Genomic DNA, 23,775 nt, shown 5'->3' with positions numbered 1-23,775 from the left:
ACGGTTTCTGGGAAACGGCAGACTTGTCCACATTGACTTTTCTAAGCTTGCAATGTCTCTTGTTTACAGCAAACTCTAACCTTGCAGTATCTCCTGTTGACACACACACAAAAAGCTACTGACATTTTGGGGAGTTTTGGAAAGTTTGCTCAGCAAAGTTACGCAAAATGCAAACTTCAAAGGGACATTGGGAACACACTGGTCTGATCTGAGGTGACCTTTACCGTTTTCTAAAAGCATGTTTGACTTTCATGACCATCTAAGCGGAGGGCCAGGACCTGGATGGGAAAGGACTTGGCATTTAGACATGACGCGGTCGAAGAGAGGGGTGCCCTCCCGCAGCCCCGACCAACACATACCGCACACGTGGGGGTCACCCCACAGACTCTGATTCAAGTGCCCTGGGCTGTGGCCTGCAGGAAGGACTGCAGAGTCCCCTGGTCTGGGGGCAGTTAGTACCTAGTGGACACGTAACTACACCAAGGTGGGCCCAGGCTTGGGCACATTTTTAAACGGCCCCAGGTGCTCCTTTCTCTCTCTCTAAAAATCAATAAAAACAAACATCCTCAGGTGAGGATTAAAAACACACACAAAACAATATATAAGCACCCCAGGTGATTCTAGCATGAAGCCAGAAAGAAGAACCGGTGGTGAAGTCAATATTAAAATGCCCCCCAATGGGCAGCTCTCTGGGCCTCCCCTTCCCAGGGAGTCTGCCTTTCACAGGAAGCCCCTGGGGGACACACTCCCACCCTTGTCTCTGTCCCAGGTGAACCACAGGCCTGGGGAGGCTACGCTGGACCTGGTGGAGAACCCCCTCGCCCCCCGACACTGGTGTATGGCCACCCTTGCTGCGCCTTGTCTCTGCTCCCAGAACCTTGGTCATGTATACTCCAGGGTTCTGAGTGTGGCCTGCCCAGAGGGCAGTTTGGGACAATCAGAAACAGAAAAACGTGCTATGACTCGAAAGGGTCCCCCACGGTTTTGAGGGGAAGAGTCATCTGGGGAGTGTGAACCCCTGTTCTATAAAGTGTAACATTTCCAGGAGGAATCTTCCAACCAGGCAAGGGGAAGGCAGGACCTAGTGTTCCGAAGGACAATTTCATTTCCCACTTCACTCGAGCAAGGGCAAGGGCGGGCTAAGGAACCGACACAATCAGCGCAGAGAGGAAACTCGTTCCAGGATTCAGCCTGTTCAGAGTGGCACGTGTTGAGACACAACGAGACACCAATGGCTGCCAGGGGTGTTGTGGGGGGGGGGGGTGGGGGAGGGGGAGGGATCAATCTAATGACAGGGGAGCGGCAGTGACCCCCAGCTCACCCTGGGGCCTGGCCTTGGCTTTCATGGACCTCTCGATCCACTTGAGGAAGTTGGTGACTTTGGTGTAGACCCCGAACTTTCCTTTCCGTGCACACCCTTCTCCCCAGCTGATGATGCCCGTGATGAAGTAGGTGTCCTTGAACCGGGTGACATGGGGCCCCCCGCTGTCCCCCTGGCAGGCATCCTCGAGCTTGGAGTCGTAGCCAGCGCAGAACATGTTTGGGGTGATGCTGAAGCCGGTGGACAGCTTGCACGTGTTCCTGTCCACGTAGGGCACTTCCAGCATCTTGAGGGTGACGGACGTGCGGCCCTTCTCGTGGATGCGCCCGAAGCCGCTCACGATGCCTGATTTCTGCGTCATGAGCGTGGACTCGGCCCAGTCTTTCTCCGGCAGGCAAGCGGGGGCCACGTTCATGCGGAAGTTGATGGGCGTCTTCAGCTTGAGGACGGCGATGTCACAGTTATAGGTCTTCTTGTCAAACTTGTTGTGCTTTATAATCATCTCCACCTCGTGCACCATCTCGTTGCCGTCTTCAATCTCCGTGTTTCGATCGCCTGGAAAATGGTGAGAGCACGGCGGTGTTAGCTCAGCCTGGGCCACACATACTTGGGTGGGTTACTTTTTAAAGTAGCTATTATTATTTTTTTCTAATAAAAAAAAGGTATATAGTCACTAGAAAATGTGAAAAATATAAGAAGTCATAAAGAGGTGAGTGAAAATGACCTTCAGTTTCACTCCCTAGGGGCAACCATTAGTCACAGTTTTCTACGAATGTTCAGTACTTCAGGGACTTCCAGTTCACTCACTTGTGTACACATATTTCCCGGGTATGTGTCGTGTGCCAGGGACACCAGGGAGATGAAGGCCTTAGGTTCTAGACCCGCGCTGTCTAGAGGGCCACCACCAGCCACAGGGGCAACTGGGCCCTTGAAATGTGGCTGGTCTGAACGGAGACGTGCTGTGAGTGTCAAATTTCAGACTTAGAGTGAGAATAATACTCAAAATAGCTCATAAATGCGTCTACAATGGATTACATATTGAAATATTCTGGACATGTTGAGTTAAATAAGATATATTACTAAAATTAATTTCACCTGTAAACTTTTAAAATGCATAATGGAAAAGTTAATGTAACTAGAACATTAAAATTACATGTGGCTCGCATTTGTGGCTTTCATCGGGCAGCTCTAGAGTCCGGTAGAGAAGGACAGACATGACGAAATAATCCCACAGACAAACATGTAAGCGGCAGAGGGACGCGGTGGCAGATCGTGGAAGGGGCTCTAGAGGAAAGGTCTCGGAGAAGAGACCCATCACCTGGGGCATGGACACCAAGAGCCTCAGGGAGAACCATGAGGGCGGAGAACTGGGCTGGTTAGGGCAATGGAGACCTGTCAGCTTAGAAAGACTGACTAGACCTGCCCAGCCTCCTCATTTTCCTCCTACCTCTACTCTTCTCCTCATCTTCACCCTCCTCTTCCTTCTTGTCTTCCTCCTCCCCCTCTGCTCCCTTCTTTTTCTCATCCTTCTTCCTCTCCTCTTCTTCCTCCTCCCCCTTCCTTTTCTTCCCCTCTTCTATACTCTCCTCCCCTCCTCCCCTCCCCTCTCCCTCCTCCTTCTTCTCCACCTACTTCTCTTCCCCCTCCTCCTTATTGCTCTCCTCCCTTCCCCCTCCTTCTGCTCCTTTTGCCCCTTCTCTTCCTCATCTGTGAAACTCCCCCCACCCCCGAGCCTGGATTCCAGTAATTTAATCTAGTGTTTCCAACGAATTTGATCAGTTCTAATGGTCTCTGAAAACAAGGCAGTGACAGTGGGCCCTGCAGGGGTGAGGGGTGTGGTGCCACTTACCTACCCTCACCTTGAATCGCTTGGCTTGGTGAAGACAGTGAGCGGCAGTGAGGACATAGAACTCATTCAGGATGGTGCCTCCACAGAAGCCTTCATTGTTCTCCTTGATGAGCAGAGCCTGCAATGAGAACGCCAGGGCCCAACAGGTTGAACTTGACTTTCTGAGAAGATAAATTTGGAACCTGTAATTCAAGCCTTCCTCTTCATTGCTTCCGCCTGGATCAGGGCATCTCCCTCCTTTAGCTGGTGTGCCCACCTGAGCCTCCCCCATCCCTGCTCCTGCCCCCCCACCCCCCACCCTTTCCAAAGAGAGAGCTATGGCATCTTCAGACTGGAACACAAGGCCCGAACCAGCACACCCACAGTGTTCACCTGACCACTCGGGCTATGGCCCAGCATGGCCAGCCCTGCAGACCTGAGTTTGCATTACCACACCTGTCCCACTGGCCGTTCAGTCCTATACCCTGGCACATTCTCTCTCCAAGAGGTGGCTCATGGTTGACCCCAGCGCACCTTCCCATCTCCTCCCAACCCACCACTCCCTGATTCCACAGCACGGGTGTGGGCAGCATCTCACACCTTCTGGTCTTTGCTTTACCCACCAGCCAATGGACCCACTTATTCATTTACTCTACAGACATTTGCTGGGGCCTTACTAAGTTGCAAGTGCTAGCCACTGAGTAAGGTTGTGTCACAATTTACCTACCTTTTTCCCCACCTGGTCTACAAACTCACTCTGACAATGACTAGTCTTTTATTTCTTCTGGTTCTGTCACAGCACTCTCTAAAGCAGGGGTCCTCAAACTTTTTAAACAGGGGGCCAGTTCACTGTCCCTCAGACCGTTGGAGGGCCGGACTATAGTTTAAAAATAAAAACTATGAACAAATTCCTATGCACACTGCACATATCTTATTTTGAAGTAAAAAAAAAAAAATGGCAAAAACACCTGCATGTGGCCCGCGGGCCGTAGTTTGAGGACGCCTGCTCTAAAGAGTTATGCACAGATAAACAGTTGTCACTGTGTTAAAGATCTTTATTGTCTATGTGGCTATTAAGTATATGCCCAAGACCAGGCAGAAGCCAGTCTGTGGACAAATGCTTGCCTACACTGGTGTGACTTGTGGGTTTAGAAGAGATCCACTATTCAAGCCAATCTCCCACAGCCCATGGAAGGCCACCGTCAAGGTTCATTTCTGTGGAATCCATGTGGCTACTTCTGTAAGGGGTTTTCACCCTGATCTTGGATTTGGGAGTGAGGAGTATTCCACCTGGGAGTGAGCATTGATGGAACAAGTGAAAGTCACTACACAAAATTCTCCTATTTTTCTTTCCTCCCAAAGAACTGAGCTTGCAAATCCAGAGACAGAGCATCCCCGCCCCCCCGCACCCCCTTATCATGGGAATTCTACATCCTTTAAGCAACAGTTATTGGCTGGGGATATGTGTGGGTTAATGAAACAAATAACATCAAGTTCTAAAAGAATTCTTGAAGATGTTCCTGACTGGTATGTAGTACAGATGCTCCTTGACTTATGATGGGGTCACGTCCCAATAAACCCCTTGTAAGTTGAAAATATCATAAGTAAAAAATGCATTTAATACACCCAACCTACTAAATATCATAGCTTAGCTTAGCCCACCTTAAAGGTGCTCAGAATACAATAGCCAAAGACACTATAAAGTATTGGTTGTTTACCCTCTTGATCACCCAGCTGGGCTCACTGCCAGCATCAGGAGAGAGGATCATACTGTACATCGAGAGCACAGGAAAGATCAATGTGTATCACTTTTTTAACATTGTAAAACTGAAAAGTTGTAAGTCGAACCATCATAAGTCAGGGGCCTTCTGTAATGTTTCTTTGCCCTTTTTTTTGGTATAATTTATCAACTCTTAATACAACTTGGGTGATGAGTGAGGGAGAGTCAGTCTTTCTAAGACTTGGACACCATCTGTTCTTCTTAACGATGGAGATGAGGAACCGGGAGAGCAAGAATCATGAAGCCCTACAGACTCATCGAGGAACCGGCTGGTGAGGATCCTTCTGCCCAGTGCCCTTCCCTGTCCTCTCTGCCCTGGGAGTCCCATCTAAAAGCTCTCACAGAGCTGACACCTCCACCCGGTGGGAGCTTGTCCTAGTCTTCCCAGTGGAACTTTGTTCCACACCCACTGGTACCTCCTTCGTGGCCTTCATCACATCAACTTGAATTGCAGTCATCTGGGTGGACCTCACCTCCCTTCCCAGGACTAGATGTCCACATGTCAGAGAAACAGCTCTGATGATCTCAGTCTACACACACAGCCCCCAACTCCATGCCTGTCATGCAAGTTCTCCATAAATACATGTGGGGTGAATGATGACTAGATGTTGAAATGTCCTGCACTGGCTCTTGATAATTCAGACAAATGCATAGCTGTTGTGTAGCTTGCAGGTGAGGGTGAGCTGAAGTAATTGGCAGTTTTGGGGATTTTGCTTGTAGGAGAAGCCATTTTGGCTTTGAACACTAAAAATGTATTAAGTCCAAGTTAGGATTGCCAGGTAAAATTGCCAGTTAAATTTGAATCAAATGAATAGCAAATAATTTTTGGTATAATAGTAGGTCCTAAGTAATATCTGGTATATACTTACATTAAAAATTTTTCATTGTTTATCTGAAATTCGAATTTAAGTGGAAGGCCTGTGTTTTTTATTTGCTAAATCTGCCAACCTTAGTCCAAATGAACAACAAAGGAATGATTTTTTTTTAACCTTTGATAACAAATGGATGCATTTTTCTCTAAGGTACTCTCTGCCTCATTAGAATTTAGGTGCTTGAATAAAAAAATTTTACCAAATTAGAAATGAAACAAGGAGAGTAAATCTTTCTGCCTCCAGTCAAACAGAAGAGCAAGCAGAGACCTCACCCACAATCAGGGGAGCTGCCCTTTACTTCCTCATCCAAGGCCCGAGCTGGCACCCCATTTCTCCTTCTACTGTAGGAGAGTTTTTAGGGCTCAAATCCTGAGCATGGGATGGGAATGGGCAGCAGGGGTGGAAGGCGTAGGCAAGGGCCCAGTTTCTTCTCATCTCAGGTTCCTTCAGCACGGGAGCTCAAAGCCTGCTGAGGGTGCACATGTGTGCGTGGGCAGCATGAGCCCCGCCTCGGCCTCCATGGCTGTGCCTGCAGTGCCCAGCCAGAATGCGTCGCCCATCCAGTTAACTCACTAAACGTGCTCAGCACTTACCTGCCAGGGACACTCGCCATCTTTGCAGTCCCTCCCTCCCACTATCCTGACAAGTGTGTTCTCCTCCTCTGCAGAATTCGGCTCTGTGTTATTGGAGTCCAGCAGGTCGACAGGGTTTTTGGTGGGATCCAGGTCTCCACCAAAAGGGTTCGTGGTGGGATCCAGGTCTCCACCGTCTTCAGGGGGATCCTCGCTGCTGTGGGCGGCCTGGGGCACCGACCTCCTCCTCCTCGGTGCCAGAGTGAGTTTCCCACAGGGATAAGGCTCTGGAAGAAAAACCAATGGCCTGGGCCTTCAGCAAAATGAAACCCTCCCTGCACCGCACACACAGTTCCTTAGCAGCAGGAGGCATCGGGAGGCCAGAGAGAGGGAGGGCCCAACCCCCAAGGTTACGGGTCGGGTCAGAGGGCCTGGAGAACTGCAGTTGGGGAAGAGTGAAGCGTGTGCTTGGTAACTGGGAAGGGTGTGAGGAACTTTTGGGGTGCGGAGTGCTGTGTGTCTTGATCTCGGTTGCATCACAAGGTGGACGTGACTGTCAGGATGCAGGGAAAGTGCACTTTCTGTCACGGCCCCCACGGTGTGTCCGTCTCACCTAGAGGGCAGTGCTGTGGACACCGGCTCTGGGGCTGGCCAGGGTGCTGAAGCATTGAAGGGGATGTCTGCAATCTACCTGGAAAATGCACCCAAATACTAAAGAGGCTGACAGTCGACAGAGGACACAGGAGGGGCAGACAGGCGATGAAGCAAGCAGAGAGGTTAATGGTAGAACCCAGGTAGGCACACAGGGGTGCTCACTGTCAAATCCTGTCAACCTTGCTGTGTGTTTGAACATTTTCTAATGAAATATTGTTGTTGTCTTTTTTAAAATTGTTCTGGGAAAAAGGGACAACATATGCAAACAACCTGAGGCATAAGGAGCACTACACAACACAACACAACACAACACAACACAACACGGCTTTGTATATAATGTCTAACCGGGATGACTATCCTTTTTTTAAAAAAATATATTTTATTGACTTTTTACAGAGAGGAAGAGAGAGGGATAGAAAGTTAGAAACATCGATCAGCTGCCTCTTGCACACCCCCCACTGGGGATGTGCCCGCAACCAAGGTACGTGCCCTTGACCGGAATCGAACCTGAGACCCTTGAACCTGAGACCCTTGAGTCCGCAGGCCGACGCTCTATCTACTGAGCTAAACTGGCTTCGGCTGGGATGACTATCCTTAAAGTCACCAAGCACAGGGGAGATGTCAGCAAGTACCAGAAAGCTTCCTTTCTCTATTATTACCAACTAAGGAACTGAGGCAGAGAGAGGGGCCAAAGCCGGACGGAGAAAGGGAGAGGTGTGGAGGCCCAGCGGAAAGCAGACGGCTGCTCTCAGCTGCCTTGGGTTTGCCTAGGATCAGATAAGCAGAACTTAGTTCTTTTCAGTGTTTGCGAGGGCTCCAGCAGGACCCGAAGGAGCCCTCCCCACCCCCAGCAGACTTGTACTGTGTTAGCTGGAGATAAAGCGTTCGGTGTTGATATTTGTAATCGCTGTCCTTTGAAATACTGAATTAGGAAGTAGTTTACCTGGTTCCCCCCCCCCCCCCCCCCCGCAAAAAAAAAAATCACACTTCATTAAATTGATTTGTAATTATTCCTGGAATTAAACAAAATTTGCGTGCATGTTACAGTCTACCCTCTATTGTTGAACCAGCATAAGTTTAAAAATCTCATTACCAATGAGATAAATGATATTGTCTTTTACTTGTTGAGAGAGTTGATGCTATCTAATTGCAATCATTCTGGAATGTTCCTGTCTTGTGGGGTGGGCCTGGGACTTTGCATTTGTTCACCCTCACCCCCTCTACCCCCCTCGCCCCAGTTGATGCGGCAGCTGTCGGTCAGTCAGGGGACCAGGCTCTGAAAAACAAGTTGGTGCCACGGTGAGACTGAAAGCACCTCTGGCTCCGGGTTGGCCCTGCAGCACAGGAGGACCTCCCCACAGTGTGCGAGACCCCCGGGGCCTGGACCATACTCAACCCCTTAATAGGCCATGCCCTCCCTCCCGAGCTTCTAGGCCAGACTCATCACATCCAGCTTTTATCAAGGAAAAGAAAAAATAAATTTGATTAACTTCAAGGCCCACACAACCTAAATTAGTTCTTTTTTGTTGTTGCTAATCCTCACCCGAGGATATTTTTCCATTGATTTTTAGGGAGAGTGGAAGAGATAGGGAAAGACAGAGAGAAACATCGATGTGAGAGAAACACATGGATTGGTTGCCTCTTGCACGAGCCCCAACCAGGGCCCGGGCTGGGGAGGAGCCTGAAACTGAGGTGTGTGCCCTTGACCGGAATCGAACCCAGGACCTTCTGGTCCACAGGCTGAGGCTCTACCCACTGAGCCAAACCAGCTGGGGCCTAAATTAGTTTGCGAGGGGCCTCGGCTCCCCTCTTCCTAACTCCCTAGCTCCTACAGTCGGGCCTGGGCTGTTCTCACCCGCTTGCACTCTCATCTTGGTTCATTGTAACTCCCAGTCTCCCAAGCCTCCTGCCCTACCCAGGGGTACAAATCACGCCTCCACACACTCATTACACAGTTAGGGTTTGCTACGAATCAGACACTGTGCAACGTGCCCTCCATGCATTACTCCCTTAAGGTGCACATTCACTAAGCAGTTAAGGAAATCTCGTCGGCCCCACTTTTCAGGCAGCTCACAGAAACAGGGGTTTGTCTCTAAATCTGCGGCCCACCCCGGCTGCTCCAGCTGTCCTGCATGGGCCTCTCTGACTCCGGGAGCCCTGGTGGGGTGGCCCCATGCTCCTCCTACCTGTGGAGATGCAGGACTTGCCGTTGTCGTCCAGGATGTACCCGCTGGCACAGGAACACACCACGGAGTTCTGCTCCTCTCTGCAGAACTGGTCGCAGTCCCCGTTGTCCAGGCTGCAGAATTTTCGCATGGCTGTAGGAGACGCATGGTGGTTCTCAGGACAGGCTGGGGAAACTGAGGCTGGCCAGCTGGCCGGGAGGAAGGACAGCAGCCCCAGGGGGACATACACCCACCCGTGAGCCCGATAGCAGCCACCTGGCTAGAACAAAAGGCCAGAGCCACATGGCCGACGCACATCAGCTGGTGCAAACAGGGTAGGCTGCCCGGAGCAGCTGGTGGGGTGAGAGGACCATGCCTGTGTGTGTGCTCTTCTCACTGCCCAGGCTGCCTGGGGAAACCATGGCATACAGTTGGGGGGAGAGCTGAGCATCTGCCGGGCCCCGGCACCAGACTTCCAGGAGGTCCTTAAATAATCTGAACGTGGCCAGTGAGGGCCCTGGAGGCTGGGAGGGTCTTAAGTTCAACGCTAAAAAGGCACATGGGTCCTGACCAGCTGGGAAAGGCTGCCTGCAGGAGGGTGGGTTCCGGGCCAGGTGCTCAAGAGGAGCCTGGCAGAGTGGCCAGAGGCCCACCCACGCTGAGGCTAGAAGAGTCCCTGTGTAATAAGGGCCTCGGAGACTGGGGTCTGGGCCCCAGTGCGGTGGGAAGAAGAAAGGAAACAGGCAGTGCACATCCTGGAGTGCCAAACTGGCCCTTCTGTCGCTTGTGTGATTTGAGCAAGTTATGGAAACCTATGGGCCTCCGTTTCCTCACTTGTGAAGTGGTGGAGGCCATATCCCCTCACAGGATAACCTCACGGGTCACGTGAAGCTCTTGGCACAATGTCCGTGTGGAGCCGTGTCTCCCTGCACCTCAGATCAGCAGCTCTGCCTGAGCCAGAATCGCCCACCTGCCTCCTGGGTGCACTGAACATCAACCTCCAAACTCACATCAGTGATGCTACCCTGGCCATTTACACTCCGCATTTGGGTTTTGATGAAAACGGTAACTATAGTGCAAAGACCAACATTAATGCAACTTTAGAAAACATTCACTATGGCCCTGGGGTCAGAGCCAAAAGGTGCGCAAGAGCGGCAGCTCTGGATTGGGATGAAGTGATGCATAATAGGTATTCCCATCAGAGAAAATTCCAAAGTAATCTCATTCAAGAGCACATTCTAAAGATTATAAATGAATTTAAAAGAAATGCAAATCTTTCTCTTTAGGGAAAACCGGTTTAATATTAAAACTAATTTTTATTTAAAAATTAACCACCACATTAGGAAAACTCTTAGTGACTTTTCCATGTAGGATTAATTAAATGTTTCAAATTTTTATAATTGGACCATCCCAATTATTTTTATAATTGGCATTTGCACTAATAAATGTGAGGTGTGGTGATTTAGAATCATTGCCCAGGACCACAAGGAATATAAGTAACAGCGATGAGGGATACATTCTACTCCAAGAAGAAAGTCAATTCTCGTTTCTATGTTAGTGGGCCACGTACTTCATGAATGTTCCACAGCCTCTCTCAGAGGAACAGAGAGGCGACTGTGTGTTTCACTGTCCTCCAATCCTCTGAGTGGATTGTAGGGTCTTTAATTTTTGTTGTGTTTTCTGTTACTACAGTGGCCCTTCATAATGGAGCACAGATTCGACATCAGAAGTGACATGAGATTGTTCCCTTGGACATTTTGACTTTTTCCCTCTTCCCCACATTTGATTCTTCAGGTAACTTGGACTTGAAGGCCTGCCAAGAAGAGGAACTCACGTAATTCACAGTTTCTGCCTTCATATCCTTCCAGACAAGTGCACGTGTATTCCCCGAGGCCGTCCTTGCACCTGCCCTGATTCAGGCAGGGACTGCTTTCACACTGGTCACCATCTGCAAAGAAAGGGTTTGGAGACCGAAGCTTGCAGGCAATTTCCGTCACCATGGAGATGACTTTGCTGTGTTGATCTTGGCACCCGTTTTTTTCAGATAACTCGAATGAACATGCACTTCTTCCTGTTTATCTGTAAACAATTTCTCCTAGCTGAACTTCACTCTATCCTCACCTTTTTGTGGCTCTGTGTACGTGATGCTCTTATCTTACGGGTTCATTGGCTGAGCTTTCCAGTTTTTGCTGAAATGTTTGACAGCATTTTTACATTAGAGTGAGGAGCTCTGGGATGGTGACTACGTGGGACCATCTGGAAGGGTGAAAGGCATGTGATTGTCTGACACTGGACAAGAGAGATGTTAGGGTTCCTCTTCCCAAACGCTATGGGGGTAAAATGAGAATGCAGAGACCACCGCCCAGCACCAACACGGGACTTCACATTTCTTGGTGCATTTGCACAATCTAATTTAGAGATAAGTCGAATAGTCATTTTGAGAAATTTGAATGGTGTTGCCACAATGAAAACATTAGTCAGGATTAATGCCATTTCAGGTTGACTCAAGATGGTTACCTTATTATAGGACCCAGTCTTTCAGACTCTATTTTTTTCCTAATAGACTTGGATTTTTAAAATTATCACTAAATTTGGTATTCTCAAATGAGAATATACTGATTTAAATCTATATTTAAGTGGCAAAATTAGGATTAGTGTAAAGTTACTATAAAAAACTATCTACACTAATAAAAAAAAAACAAATTGATGTTTCACAATAACTGTTTGAAAATGCTCAGAAGGAACAAGTTAAATACGTAGGATTTAAACAGGAACAGAAAGGCAATTCAGGAAGCATTTTCAAAATTCAAATACAATTTCTCCCAATTTAAATATCCTAATGAATCCCTCTCACTTAAGATTAAAATAGAAAACATCTCACCTTTGTATTTATTCCAGAATTCATTCTAAAAGAGAAAAAAATATTTTAAAGTACATTAGGGAAAGCACAGACATTTTACAGCTATAACAAATTATAACCTAGTAACTCAACTTGAATAGAGTACTGTCCCAAACAGAGGTCATTTCCTGAAAGAAATTGCTCTAGAACTATTCAATCTAAATGGGAAAGTTTCTTAGATCTTCTGTATCTATAAAGGTGCAGATGGTGGCTTCAATCACTGTAGGGAGCGGCTATAGGGTTAAGCCTCGGACTGACCTGTTGGCAAAGCCACAAACAAGTCCCAGCTTAGAGGGCACAGCCCTCTTAGCATAATTAAGCTTGACGCCCCCTAGATCCTTCCTGGGTAGCTAATGGGCTATAGGAGGTGCAGCAAGTGCTGCCAAAACAAGTGAAACTCACAAGCACATTGTAACTATGTTGACCACTACCTTGTTTTTCTCCAACTATAAAATAAAGCCTCAGCTTGCTGGCTGGATCTCTCTCTGTGGCCTCAGCCAGGCACAGGAGATCCACCAAGCCCCAAATTATTCTCTTTGTCTGTCTTTTCTTTAATCTTTGCTGCCCCCTCTCAGGCTCACTGAACCCTTGACTGGGCTGGCCCGGCACAAATCACCATCTCTGTTGAATATTGAAAGTGTATTTTCAAGTTAATCACCAAGAAGTGGATTGTACCAAAAATGCTTTGCTCTGTTTGCTACTCCAATGAATGGTTTTTAGTTGAAATATTTGGGTCAAAGATTCAATAAAGAAATTAATTATTAATAATCATGGTAATTTAGAAAATGATAATTAGTAATTAACTCAAATCAGGGCATCAAGAGCCTACATTAACTAAAAAATGTTCATAGATTAAATTTTTTTTTTTGTCTGTAGTAGGTTGAGTAGTGTCTCCTAACCCTCCAAATTGAGGTGTAAACTCACAATGTGACCTTAATTGGAAATAAGGTCTGTGCAGATGTAATTAAGGTATCAATTGAGATGAGATCATACTGGATTAGGGTGGACTCTAAATCCATGAGGGGATCCTTCTGAGAGACAGAAAAGGTTACAGACACACAGAGAGAAGGCCATGAGGAGATGGAAGCAGAGATTGGAGTGATGCATCTACAAGCCAAGGAGTGCCAAGGATTGTTGGCAGCCACCATAAGCTAGGAGAGAGGCATGGAACAGATTCTCCCTCAGATCTCCCAGAAGGAACACACCCTGGTGACACCTTAATGTCGAACCTGTGGTTTCCAGAACTGAGAGAAAAAGCATTTTAAGACACCCAGTTTGTGGTTTTATTTTGCTTATTTTTAAAATTTTATTTATTTATTTTTTAGTGTCTTAAGGTGGAAGCTTAGAATATCAATTTGAGACCTTTCTTCTTTTCATTAAAATAAAAACTTTTAATGCCATAAGTTCCCCTAGAAGCACTATCTTGTATATTCATTTTTGTTCAGCTGAAAATATTTTCTAATTTCCTTTGAGACTTTCTCTTTGACCCACAAATTATTTAGAAGTGTGCTGTTTAATTTCCAAATACTTTTTAGAAATTTTCCTGTTATTGATTTTTGGTTAATTTCATTATGGTCAGATAACATTTTATATGTTTTCAATCTTTAACATTTGTTAAGATGTGTCTTAGGATACAGGATATGGCCTATCTTGTAGAAAGTTCTGTGGATGCTTGGCAAGAAAGTGTATTCTGTTGTTGTTGGGAATCCTACAACTATCAATTAGATTCAGGTCGAGTGATGTCTGGAGAACTGCAGGGGATACAAATGATAAACTCACAATTCTGTGGTATTTTGAATTCTAGTTTTCTTCAATGACTGCTGCTATTCACTTTTCAGGGTCCTCAAATAGCTGCTCCATGCAGTCTACCCAGGTTTTGTTGTTATATTCAGTGGGAGACAGGGTAGAGTGTGCTTTCTCCATATTACTTGGAACCAGACTTGTTGATAATCTTTGATCCAGTAATCCTCTTTAGAGCAGCTGCTCTTCTTAGAAGATAATCCAGAAGAAATATGCATGTGAATGTTTTCATAATAGTAATATAAAAAGAACTTATATGGCCAAAACATGAAAGAAGTAAATGTGTTGATACAATAAAATTTAATTTAGCCCTTTAAGATTGTAAGTATGGTAGCTATATACAGAAGTAAGGAAGAGTGTTTGGGAAATGATGCTGAGAAAAAATTAGTACCTAAACTTGGATTGGAATTACAAATATTTTCATTAATATTTTGTCTATTTCATACACAAAACTATGTGTGTGTGAATTAAAAGAGCATTTAAAAATGAAAATAGTTCTTGAAATTATGAATAACTTTAAAAAATAGACAAATCATTTATTTGGCAAGGCGTAAAAATGAATTCTCAATTCCTCTTCTCTCTTCTGGTGGCTGAAATGAACACTGGTCGTCAAAGGGATAGAAACATACACGAATCCCTTGCAGAACTTGATCTTTTGCAGAAATACAAAGATGTCTGAGTCACACAATTGACAATGACTATTTTCTAGACAGAAGTGCCAAGTGTGTTTTCCAGTGTATTAGTGGTTGCTACAATCCCTTTCCTATCTCCAGGTTTTATGGTAGGAAACACAAGTGTTTCTTTAATGTTACTGGAGACTGTGAGAAACATGGTGTTGCAATGCAGTTAATACCCAAGCCCCAGCCAGCTGTGGGCATTCCATGGTAGTACAGAGCTTTTCATCTTCTATGAACACGGCCTCCTCCTCATCAGTGCCTTTGATCTGTTCTTCCTTACCCTCCTTCCTCCCTCTCTCCCTTCCTTCGAAATTTTTAAGAGTTTATTTGAGGCAAAACTGATGATAGTTACCAGGAAGCACGGTCTCAAATGCTTCTGTTTTGTTCTTTAAGAAACTGCTTGCTGCTGCATGGAACTGTTTAAGTCATTGTAGGTACTGCATACTCCCTTCTTCGTGACAAATAGCTCCAAGTGCTCAGTGAGACCCAGAGTGGTCCATTTGGCCAAACATCTCATTATCTGTGGGTGATCACAGATGAATATGGGGTTGCTGCCACTCACTTTCAGGAACTCTCTGACAAGATTATCGAAGAGTCTGGCTGTGGTCTGAGGTAAAGGACATGCAATAGCTTTTGCCACACAGGTATTATTAAGAATCTTTTTAGTTTCTTCAGTTCTGAAGAAGGATTGATTCTGGCAGGTTAGTTCCTCACAGAGAGCGTTCTCACGTTCTTCTACCATGCCGACTCTCTGTGAGGATGGGGTGAAGTCAGTCTGACGGGTTTGGCCTTCTGGGCCATTGGGATGGTGGATGTGATCTTGTCTGTAATGTGCTTCACCATCCCTGATATAATCTCCATGGTTTCATGAGATCATAATAATCTGTAGAGGCCATGTAAGATTCATAGGTGGTGAATTAAAGTCAAATCATCTGGAACTGGCATTCAATTTCACAAACCGGGACAATGCCACTGATCACCAGCATCTTGTGGCAGAGTTCTGGGGCAATTTTTATATGTAAGTTCATGTCCAGCTTATTTTACTAGGTGATGAAAAACTTGGCCACATCTCCACTTGAGATGGCATTCATCCTAGGAATTTCAATGTCTAGGAATCCCAACTTGTCAAAATCTTCTTATACGTGTGATGCTATTACTGTGGATGATAAATTTCTTCTTTACAAAGTCATTCAGGTTCAAGCCCAAGTATTTCCAATGATGTGTTTCTTTGTCTTTGAGGCCAAAGTGAGGATTAGGTGACATATATGAGCAAGGAGGCAATAGTGTGATTTTGTGGAGAATAACGCTCTGAAAACCCTTCTTCGTTTTTCCAGGATTCTCCCGAACTCCAATTATGTCTCCCCAAGGCAGTCTATTATCGATATAAATAAATTCTTCTTCTGATTTAAAATTCCTTGAATTGGCCATGACTTGCAACTTCACCTGTACTCGAAGGGCACAGAAGATGAACCTCCCCCAGTGCTTCTGGCATAGATCTACCTACCCCTTAAGGTCATGTTGGTCAGGTGGTCTGCAGGTGCAGCAAGCGAGCGGTCTACATGGAGCCTGTGTCGTGCAGGTCTCCTCAGCACTCAGCATGTGGTGGGAGCTCAACTGCGGTCCTGCAGTGTGGATGGGGGTGGAGGGAGTCCTGCAGTGTGGATGGGGGCGGAGGGGGTCCTGCAGTGTGGATGGGGGCGGAGGGGGTCCTGCAGTGTGGATGGGGGGTGGAGGGGGTCCTGCAGTGTAGATGGCGGGTCCACTGTCAGTGGTGTGGTGGTGGTGGCAGCAGTGGGGCCTACCTGCCTCTCTCAGAGCTGCTGCTCGGCCTCCTTCTCTGCTACTTTCTCTTCAGCTTTCAAGTGTCTTCAGTTCATTCTTGCCCAGATTCACTCGCCGCCATCCACTGCCACCTCACGTCCTCATGGTGGCCATGTTTCCCCAGGGCCCTACCCAAGGTGGGTGAGGCTCATTAGCGACTTTCAGGGAAGCCAGGGGCCCCGCCTTTACTGTCGTGTGCCTGTGTGTCATAGCTCTGAAGGCTGCAACTCAGGTGCCAGACGTCATGGCTGTGGCCATGGATTTGGGCAAAAACCCAATGGGTCCTGTGTGTGTGTGTGTGTGTGTGTGTGTGTGTGTGTGTGTGTGGCCAGGCCCAGGGAGGTGTTGGCCAAGGGCATGAATAATCCTATCTAATAAAGAGGAAATATACTAATTGAACATCACTTCATCACAAAGATGGCTGCACCCACAGCTGAGGCCAAGTTCCCATAAGGAGCTTTAACAAGCAATCAGCAGGGACCTGAGGCTACGCCCTCCCCTGCCCCCGTGGGGCTTGACAGGGGACCTCAAGGTGCGCTTCCTGTCCTGGTGCTGGGCTAGGGGACCTCAGGCTGCTCCCCCTGCCCCAGGGCCAGGCTGGGGGACTTCAGGCCAAGCCCCCCACCCAGCGGGGCTTGACAGGGGACCTCAAGGTGCACCCCCAGTGCTGGGTCGGGGGAACTCAGGCTGCACCCCCGCCCAGCGGGGCTTGACAGGGGACCTGAGGCTGTGCCCCCTCACCTGGCGGGGCTTGACAGGGGATCTCAGGCCATGTCCCCCACCTGGCAGGGCTTGATGGAGGACCTCAAGGCACGCCCCCGCCCCGGTCTGGGCTGGGGGACCTCAGGCCATGCCCCCCCATCCTGGTACCAGGCCAGGGGACCTGAGGCTATGCCCCTTGCCCGGCAGGGCTTGACAAGGGTGGGACTGGCTGGGTCTGGATCTAGCCCAATGGGGAGGGGCAGCTGGGTCTGGGTCTCATGCAATTTTGAGGTGCATGTGGGTGGGCCGAGACTTGACTCTGGGTCCCGTGGTGAGCCCCAGACTCTGACAGGAGGAAGGTTTTCATATACATTTTACTAATTTTCTTTCATCTCTGACACTTCTATTATAGAGAAAGGGCAAATAGCAATATTAAATTATTTCCTCTAATTAATCCCCTTTTAATGTGCACGATTTTCGTGCACCGGGTCACTAGTTTTTAAATAAACTTGTAATGTTTTAGAATAGATTTAATAATACCTTCAGAAGTTCTCATAACTCTTATAACCAATTTTGGGCCATACCTTCTTCTCTGTTTCCTACCCACAAAACCAGGGGATATGTGGTGGGCGAGGAAACAGGAACGAAAGCCTTGCAAGTGGTAGAAGGAGACAGGCTCCCCACCTCCCACCCCAGAAAGCCTCTCCCAAGCTGTTCTCTGTGGCGGAGGCCACAGCACAGAAAGGCATGGAGTGAAGGCCCAGTGTGGGCGACACTGACAGCCTTCATAGACAGGTAACCAGTGCCAGACAGCATCTCCATTCGGGCCCAGCACCATCCACAACTGGTCTCCCTATCTCACCACCCTTACCGTTTTCTCCGTGTCCTCAAAGACTTCTCGGGCCTCTTCGTAGGAGCAAGTCTCTTCCGCACACTCTCTTTCAAGGTTTCCTTTCTTCATCTCTTCAAATAATGAATTTGCCCTCCTGACCCTGTCCAGGATGCTGTTGGCACGTTCCCGGTTGATGAACACTGGAAGACAGGGAAGCACACAAAGTACTTTATCAAATCACCTGCTCTCCCCCCAGCCTTTAGCATCAGGTCACCTCCCTGCTGTAAAAGGCCGAGAACTCCTTCCCAGGCAGCTGGGAAAGAAACGCCCATCTCCCTCATGCCTCCTCCTTGAGTTACATCCAGTACCTGTTCTAGACCCCACACACCCTTTTCTGGAGAAGTAGACACACCCCATCCATTCCACTTCCCACCCTCCCTGCACATTCACACCCAGCCTTAGGGTGGTCAACGCAAACCCCCTTTCCTGAACTCTCCCTTCTCAGAGTGGTTCCAGGCCATTGTCACCTCCCTCCCCGCTGACCGGCTACACCACTCTGTGCTTTGGTTCAGGCTGTGCCCCTCCGCTCTCCTCCTCACCCTGAGCCTCACCCACCCTTCAAGGGCTCAGGTCAGAGTTAAGTGGGGAGTTGTGATTTGTTTTGATCACGATCTACAATTAAAGGTATGATTTATATCAAGTCTCAGGACTCCCAAACATAAATTAAAACAGAAGTTTTGCCCTAGCTGGTTTGGCTCAGTGGATAGAGCATCAGACTGTGGACCAAAGGGTCCTGAGTTCGATTCCGGTTGGGGGCACGTGCTTGGTTGCATGCTCCTCCCCGGCCTGGGCCCTGGTCAGGGCGCGTGAGGGAGGTGATCAACCGATGTGTTTCTCTCACATTGATATTTTTTCTCTCTTCCACTCTCTCTAAAAACCAATGAAAAAACATCCTCAGGTGATGATTAAAACACACACACACACACAAAACACAAGACAAAACCCCAGAAGTTTCAACCCGGCTGGTGTGGCTCAGTTGGTTGGAGTGTCGTCTGGGACACCAGAAGGTGGCAGTTTAGATTCCCAGTCAGGGCACGTACTCAGGTTGTGGGTCCGTCCCTAGTCAGGGCACATATGGAAAGCAATTGATGTTTCTCTCTCACATCAATGTCTCTCTCTCTCTCTCTCTCTCTCTCTCTCTCTCTCGTTTCCTTTCTTTCTGTCTCAAATCCACAAAAACATATCCTCAGGTGAGAATTACAAAGAAAAATAACAACAGCAATAACAAAAACAAAACAGAAGTTTCAAGAAATAGTATTTACTATAATTTTCTATGAAATAGCACTTATTACAAAATTTTCTACTTGATTCTGTTAATTTTCATTAAAAGCAAAACCCCACTAAATTGATTTCATGACTCACAAATGAGGCGTGACCTGCCAGTTAAAGTGTCTTGGGTCAGAGAACCTCTGAGTCCTCCCTGTGGTCTCTGTCTGCAGCTGACTTGTCCCCACTCTCTGCCCGAGTCTTTTCTCTCTCTCGCTCACCACTCCCTTTCTTCTTTTCATTGAGATACAGGAGGCCCTCAGATTCTTTTTCTCGCCCTCTGCACTCCTCTCTCTTTTTCCCCGCTGAAGAGTTTAGAGTTTCACCATAATACTCCCCACGTTGGTATTTCTAGTCCCAACTTTCACCCTAGCTCTATGCTTTCAACTCTCTCATCCTGGTGGGTATCTCCCCTCATCTCGGACCTCCAAACTCCCCATGTCCAAAACTAAGACACACACCCAGTACTGCAGAATCTAGAAGGCTTGAGTTTCCAATACATCTTGCTCACCTACTACTTAATATTGGCAAATACAAATTACAAGACATATGCTTACTTCTTAGAGTTATTTTAAAGAGTATATACAATTCCTAGTGTCCAGTGTGGTACACATTAGGTGCTCAGTAAAGGTTAGCTTCATTCCTACCTCAAATTACGTTCCCTTCCACATTTCTCATTTCTTTTCATGACATCAAGGTAACCCCAATAGCATCCGCCCCAAACTTGCTAGTATTTCTGGGCCCCTCCCCCACTACTTCGAATATCCGCTTCAATACCAAGTGCTTACTTTGAAATAAAATCCACACACCAGTTTCTCCCCTCTCATTCCCCTCCATGGGTTTCTTCTCTGTTCTGCTTTTCTCTTTCATTTTCTGACTTTTTACCGCTTTCTCATCTACACACCTGGGTCCCCTCTGTTGCTCCTCAGTGCTCCTGTCCTTGCACTTGACCCAGGATGCAGACAAACCTCAGGGGTGATGCCACCTCTGTTCTCTCTTCTGACTTTGCTCTGCTTCTCTCCTTTCGGACCCCTTTCTGTTCGGGCAGGCCCTGGGGCCCTGGAAGGTCCAGACACCCCATCTGTCCAGGCTTGGGCAGCCCCTTCCTCTGGCTGAGCCAGCCTGAGGATGCCAACACCAGCTTCTCTCTCATTCTCTTCCCTGCCGTGGAAACTCTTCTCTGCCTGGGACCGACCCCCTTCCCTCCTCTCCCCCAGCTCATGTTGGCAGAGGAAAGCGGCTTCTCTCTGTCTCTGCCTGCCACCTCTCCCTTCTCTCCTTCTCTTTCTTCATCTCCCCGCTCTCCATTGTCTGCCTCTCTTTCTCCCTCTGTCTCTCTGTCTCTCTCTGTCTGTTTCTGTCTTTCTGTCTGTCTATGTCTCTCTCCCTCTTCCTCTGTCCATGTGTTTCTATCTGTCTTTATGACCTCTGACCTGCTGTATGACTCTCCCCTCACAGGGAGGCACACCTGGCCCTAAGCTACCGTGGCTGAGACCACCAAGCACAGCAGTCTCATGTCGGCCTTTGACAGGGGACAGGCACCCACTATCTACACTGTGGAGGTTCAAGGGCATCACCCCAGCTCCCCACCCTCTCTCCTCCTCCAGGAGGCCACCACTGTGGTCTGCGGTCGAGGGGTGCTTACCACTTCCCCCGGGCGACAGAAGGCTGGCCAGGGAGGCACTGAGCAGGAGGAGGCGCAGCAGGCCGGCCATGGTGTGGCCTAGGACAGCGTCGCAGTCGCACTGTGATAGGCCTCCAGGTCAAGGTTCACTCACCCCGGCTCCGAGGGTGGAGGACTGTCCTTCTGCTTATCACAGCCTTCTGATTGGAGCCGGGGCTGCCTGTGGGTGAGGGACAGGGGCAGGCAAGGAACAGGGGCAGGTGACCATGCTCGGAGCATGGTCACCTGGCCTGTGCAGCCCTGGGGAAGTCCCGCTGGAGCCTCGTCAGTAACCGTATCCAGGGGGGCCTGCTCCGGGCACAGGAACGTTTTGTTTTGAGAAAGTAAAAATGTGACTTTATAGTTTCAGACATTTATGTGTGGCTCTCATTTCATCTTTACAATCATGATAGAAGCTAAGTATCATTTCCCTCATCTTTTCTCCAGGACAGAACACAGAGGTTTAGGGAGAAGTGGTACACGTGGGATTTGAACCCAGGACTTTCCCCCTCAGTGTCCTGATTTTCTCTGGGTCTGCCCTGGTCCTGCTCACAGGCCTCCTCTCCAGGTGCTGTCAGGTGGAGCCCCACAAAGGGCCTCTAGTACCTGCGTGCCAGGCTTGAACCTTCCTCCCCAAATTCAGGGGCTCAGGGAGGCAGAGCTTGTCTTGTGACCCTTCCGCGCCACATGATTCCTTGTGCATAAGCCCCAACACAGACTTCTGGGAAGATACCCCCTGCCTGGTGTGCCTGGCCGGGACTACTCTGCTGGAACCCCGAATGATCTGTTGACCAACCACAGGACAAGTTGGCTCAAGGTCAAGAGGGCTCTGCCAGGAAGGGCTCCTTGGCATGCCTCTCAACCCCTCGGCTCAGCCATGGAGGCACACGGCTTCTCTTGACAACTTGGCCTCACACACTCTGCTGGGGGACAGGCTGGGGAGGGAGCGGGGACAGGGAGACTGAGCCCTGAGTCAGAGGCCTCACAGTGTAGCTCATTTCTCACTTCTGCGCAGTGCACTATAGGCCACTGGGGGAGCTCGGAGGGTAGCATGGTGCCTGAGCGCCAGGATCAGCGGCTGCTTCATCATCCAGCCCCTCCCTGGGGCTCCCACTCCCCACTTCCCTCATTTGGGGCCAAGGAAGTAGGGAAGGCACTGTCTCCAGGGAATATGGGAGTCTTGGAATCTCGTTTCTTAGCTCTCATCAGGGCTGTGTCTCTTTGCAACAAATGCCCGGTGCCAGGGAAGCACAAATCACCTCAGGTCAGCAGAAGCAGCCGCCACCTTGGCAGCCAGGCTGGGGAGGGAGGTGTGTGCTAGGTTGTGCCGTGCTCAGCAGGGCCAGGGGTGAACCTGAGGAGGGGAGAGGGAGGGTGAAGGATTAAAGAAGAGAATAAAGCTGGGGCTAGGTGGGAAGCTGCTCTCTGATGGAGAGATAGTGCCACAGCCTGCAAGCTGAGTCTTTATTTTATAGCCAGATTCCACAAGGCAAAGTAAGGGGGCGGTCAAGATGTTTACATCTTTCTCACGGGTTTTGAATCTACTCAATTACATGCACCTGCTTTGTTTTGGCAGCACTTGCTGCACCTCCCGAAACCTCTATCACTTAGCCACCTGGGACCACAGGTTTGGACCATAAGGTCAAGCTTACAACTATAGCCTTTGGCTATAATTGTGCTGGGAGGGCTTTGCCCTCCAAGCTGGGACCTGCACATGGCTTTGCCACGAGAGGACCATGTCCTCTCATTAGCCCAAGGCTTCAACCTGTCCAAACACTGTAGCCGCTCTCTACACTAGGTAGTGGGTGCACACCAGGTACAGGCTTCATTTCCAGTGCAGAAACCTCTCCGGGGCACCAAGCGTGGGGACACAGCCTGAGCTCCTGGGCTGACCAGGGTCTCTGCAGCCAGACTCCAGGCTCTGGAGGGGAAGGCCTGGGAAATGACCGGCAAGGTGAGTGCTGGGCTGAGAAAGACTGAAACGGAGACAGAAAAGGACCGCACTCTATTCCACAGTGCTCCCATTCACAACACATTCCCACATGGTGACCCGTTACCCATGGACCCGTGGTCACTTGGATATATATATATAAGACCTATCATCTGGCTTGTTTGATGCTCTGTCTCCAGCACCTCGTAAGGGTGTCCGGCACCCAGAAGATGCTCAATAAACACCAACAGATAGGGTGAATCAGTTCAGTCCTGAAATGTGCCTGCTCTGTACGCTGAGGCCAGGCTGGCCTTTTGTGGGGAGGTCACTGTTACATGCAGAGCCTGGTCCGCAGGGACAACCTGCAGCTGGTGCCTTGGGTCTGTCTCACCTGGACAATTTGTGCTGTGATGCTGTTTCTGGATAAATTCAGCATGTGGGGGGAGGCTGGATCTGTGTGAGTCCTCTTGTCCCCAGCACCTAGTGGGCAGGAAATGACTTAAGCGCCACTCAAAAAAAGATGGAGATGATCCATAACGGTTAGCTTATCTGCACGTCAAGTGTTGGCCTTCAGGGGTTGTCCTGATGTCGCTTGGCATCCATGCTTCCAGCACCTCTGTGAGAGGGAGGCATGGATGACTGGGGAAACTGAGGCAGAGCCAGTGAACTGCCAGGAGCCTGTTTAACCTGTGGGTCTGGAGGGCTCCTGGCCTGACCACTTCCATCCCACCCCCTCTTTGCTTCTCAGGAAGAGAATCCAGAGAGCTTTCATTTCCAGGAAGATACGAGACACTCACTGGGCTGAGGGCCTCTGGAGGTCTCTTGCATTTTGGTTGTTGAATTTCCTCTGTCGCCGGGACAGTTGAGCTGGGGGACATCTGGATGTTTGCAAATCAGCTTTATCGTGCAGGACGACATGATCGAGCTCTCCCA

At 48.7% G+C, this 23,775-nt stretch overlaps 1 protein-coding gene and 1 pseudogene across 1 annotated transcript; both read right to left on the bottom strand.

Moving 5' to 3' along the window:
• Window positions 1–1,280: 1,280 nt before the first annotated feature.
• Window positions 1,281–20,976, bottom strand: F10 (coagulation factor X). The gene is made up of 8 exons (XM_054720301.1): window positions 20,895–20,976; window positions 17,963–18,123; window positions 12,074–12,098; window positions 11,027–11,140; window positions 9,214–9,345; window positions 6,395–6,660; window positions 3,171–3,288; window positions 1,281–1,876 (listed from the first exon to the last, which is right to left on the bottom strand). Exons 1-8 carry the CDS (start codon window positions 20,962–20,964, stop codon window positions 1,281–1,283), a joined length of 1,482 nt encoding a protein of 493 aa, XP_054576276.1. The 5' UTR covers window positions 20,965–20,976.
• LOC129150108 (lysine--tRNA ligase-like) lies at window positions 14,597–16,094 on the bottom strand (annotated as a pseudogene).
• Window positions 20,977–23,775: the final 2,799 nt, after the last annotated feature.

Source organism: Eptesicus fuscus, chromosome 8 (assembly GCF_027574615.1).
Source record: "Eptesicus fuscus isolate TK198812 chromosome 8, DD_ASM_mEF_20220401, whole genome shotgun sequence".
Lineage (NCBI taxonomy): Eukaryota > Metazoa > Chordata > Mammalia > Chiroptera > Vespertilionidae > Eptesicus > Eptesicus fuscus.
Note: the sequence above shows the minus strand (reverse complement) of the source record. Positions and strands in the feature narration are given on the sequence as shown.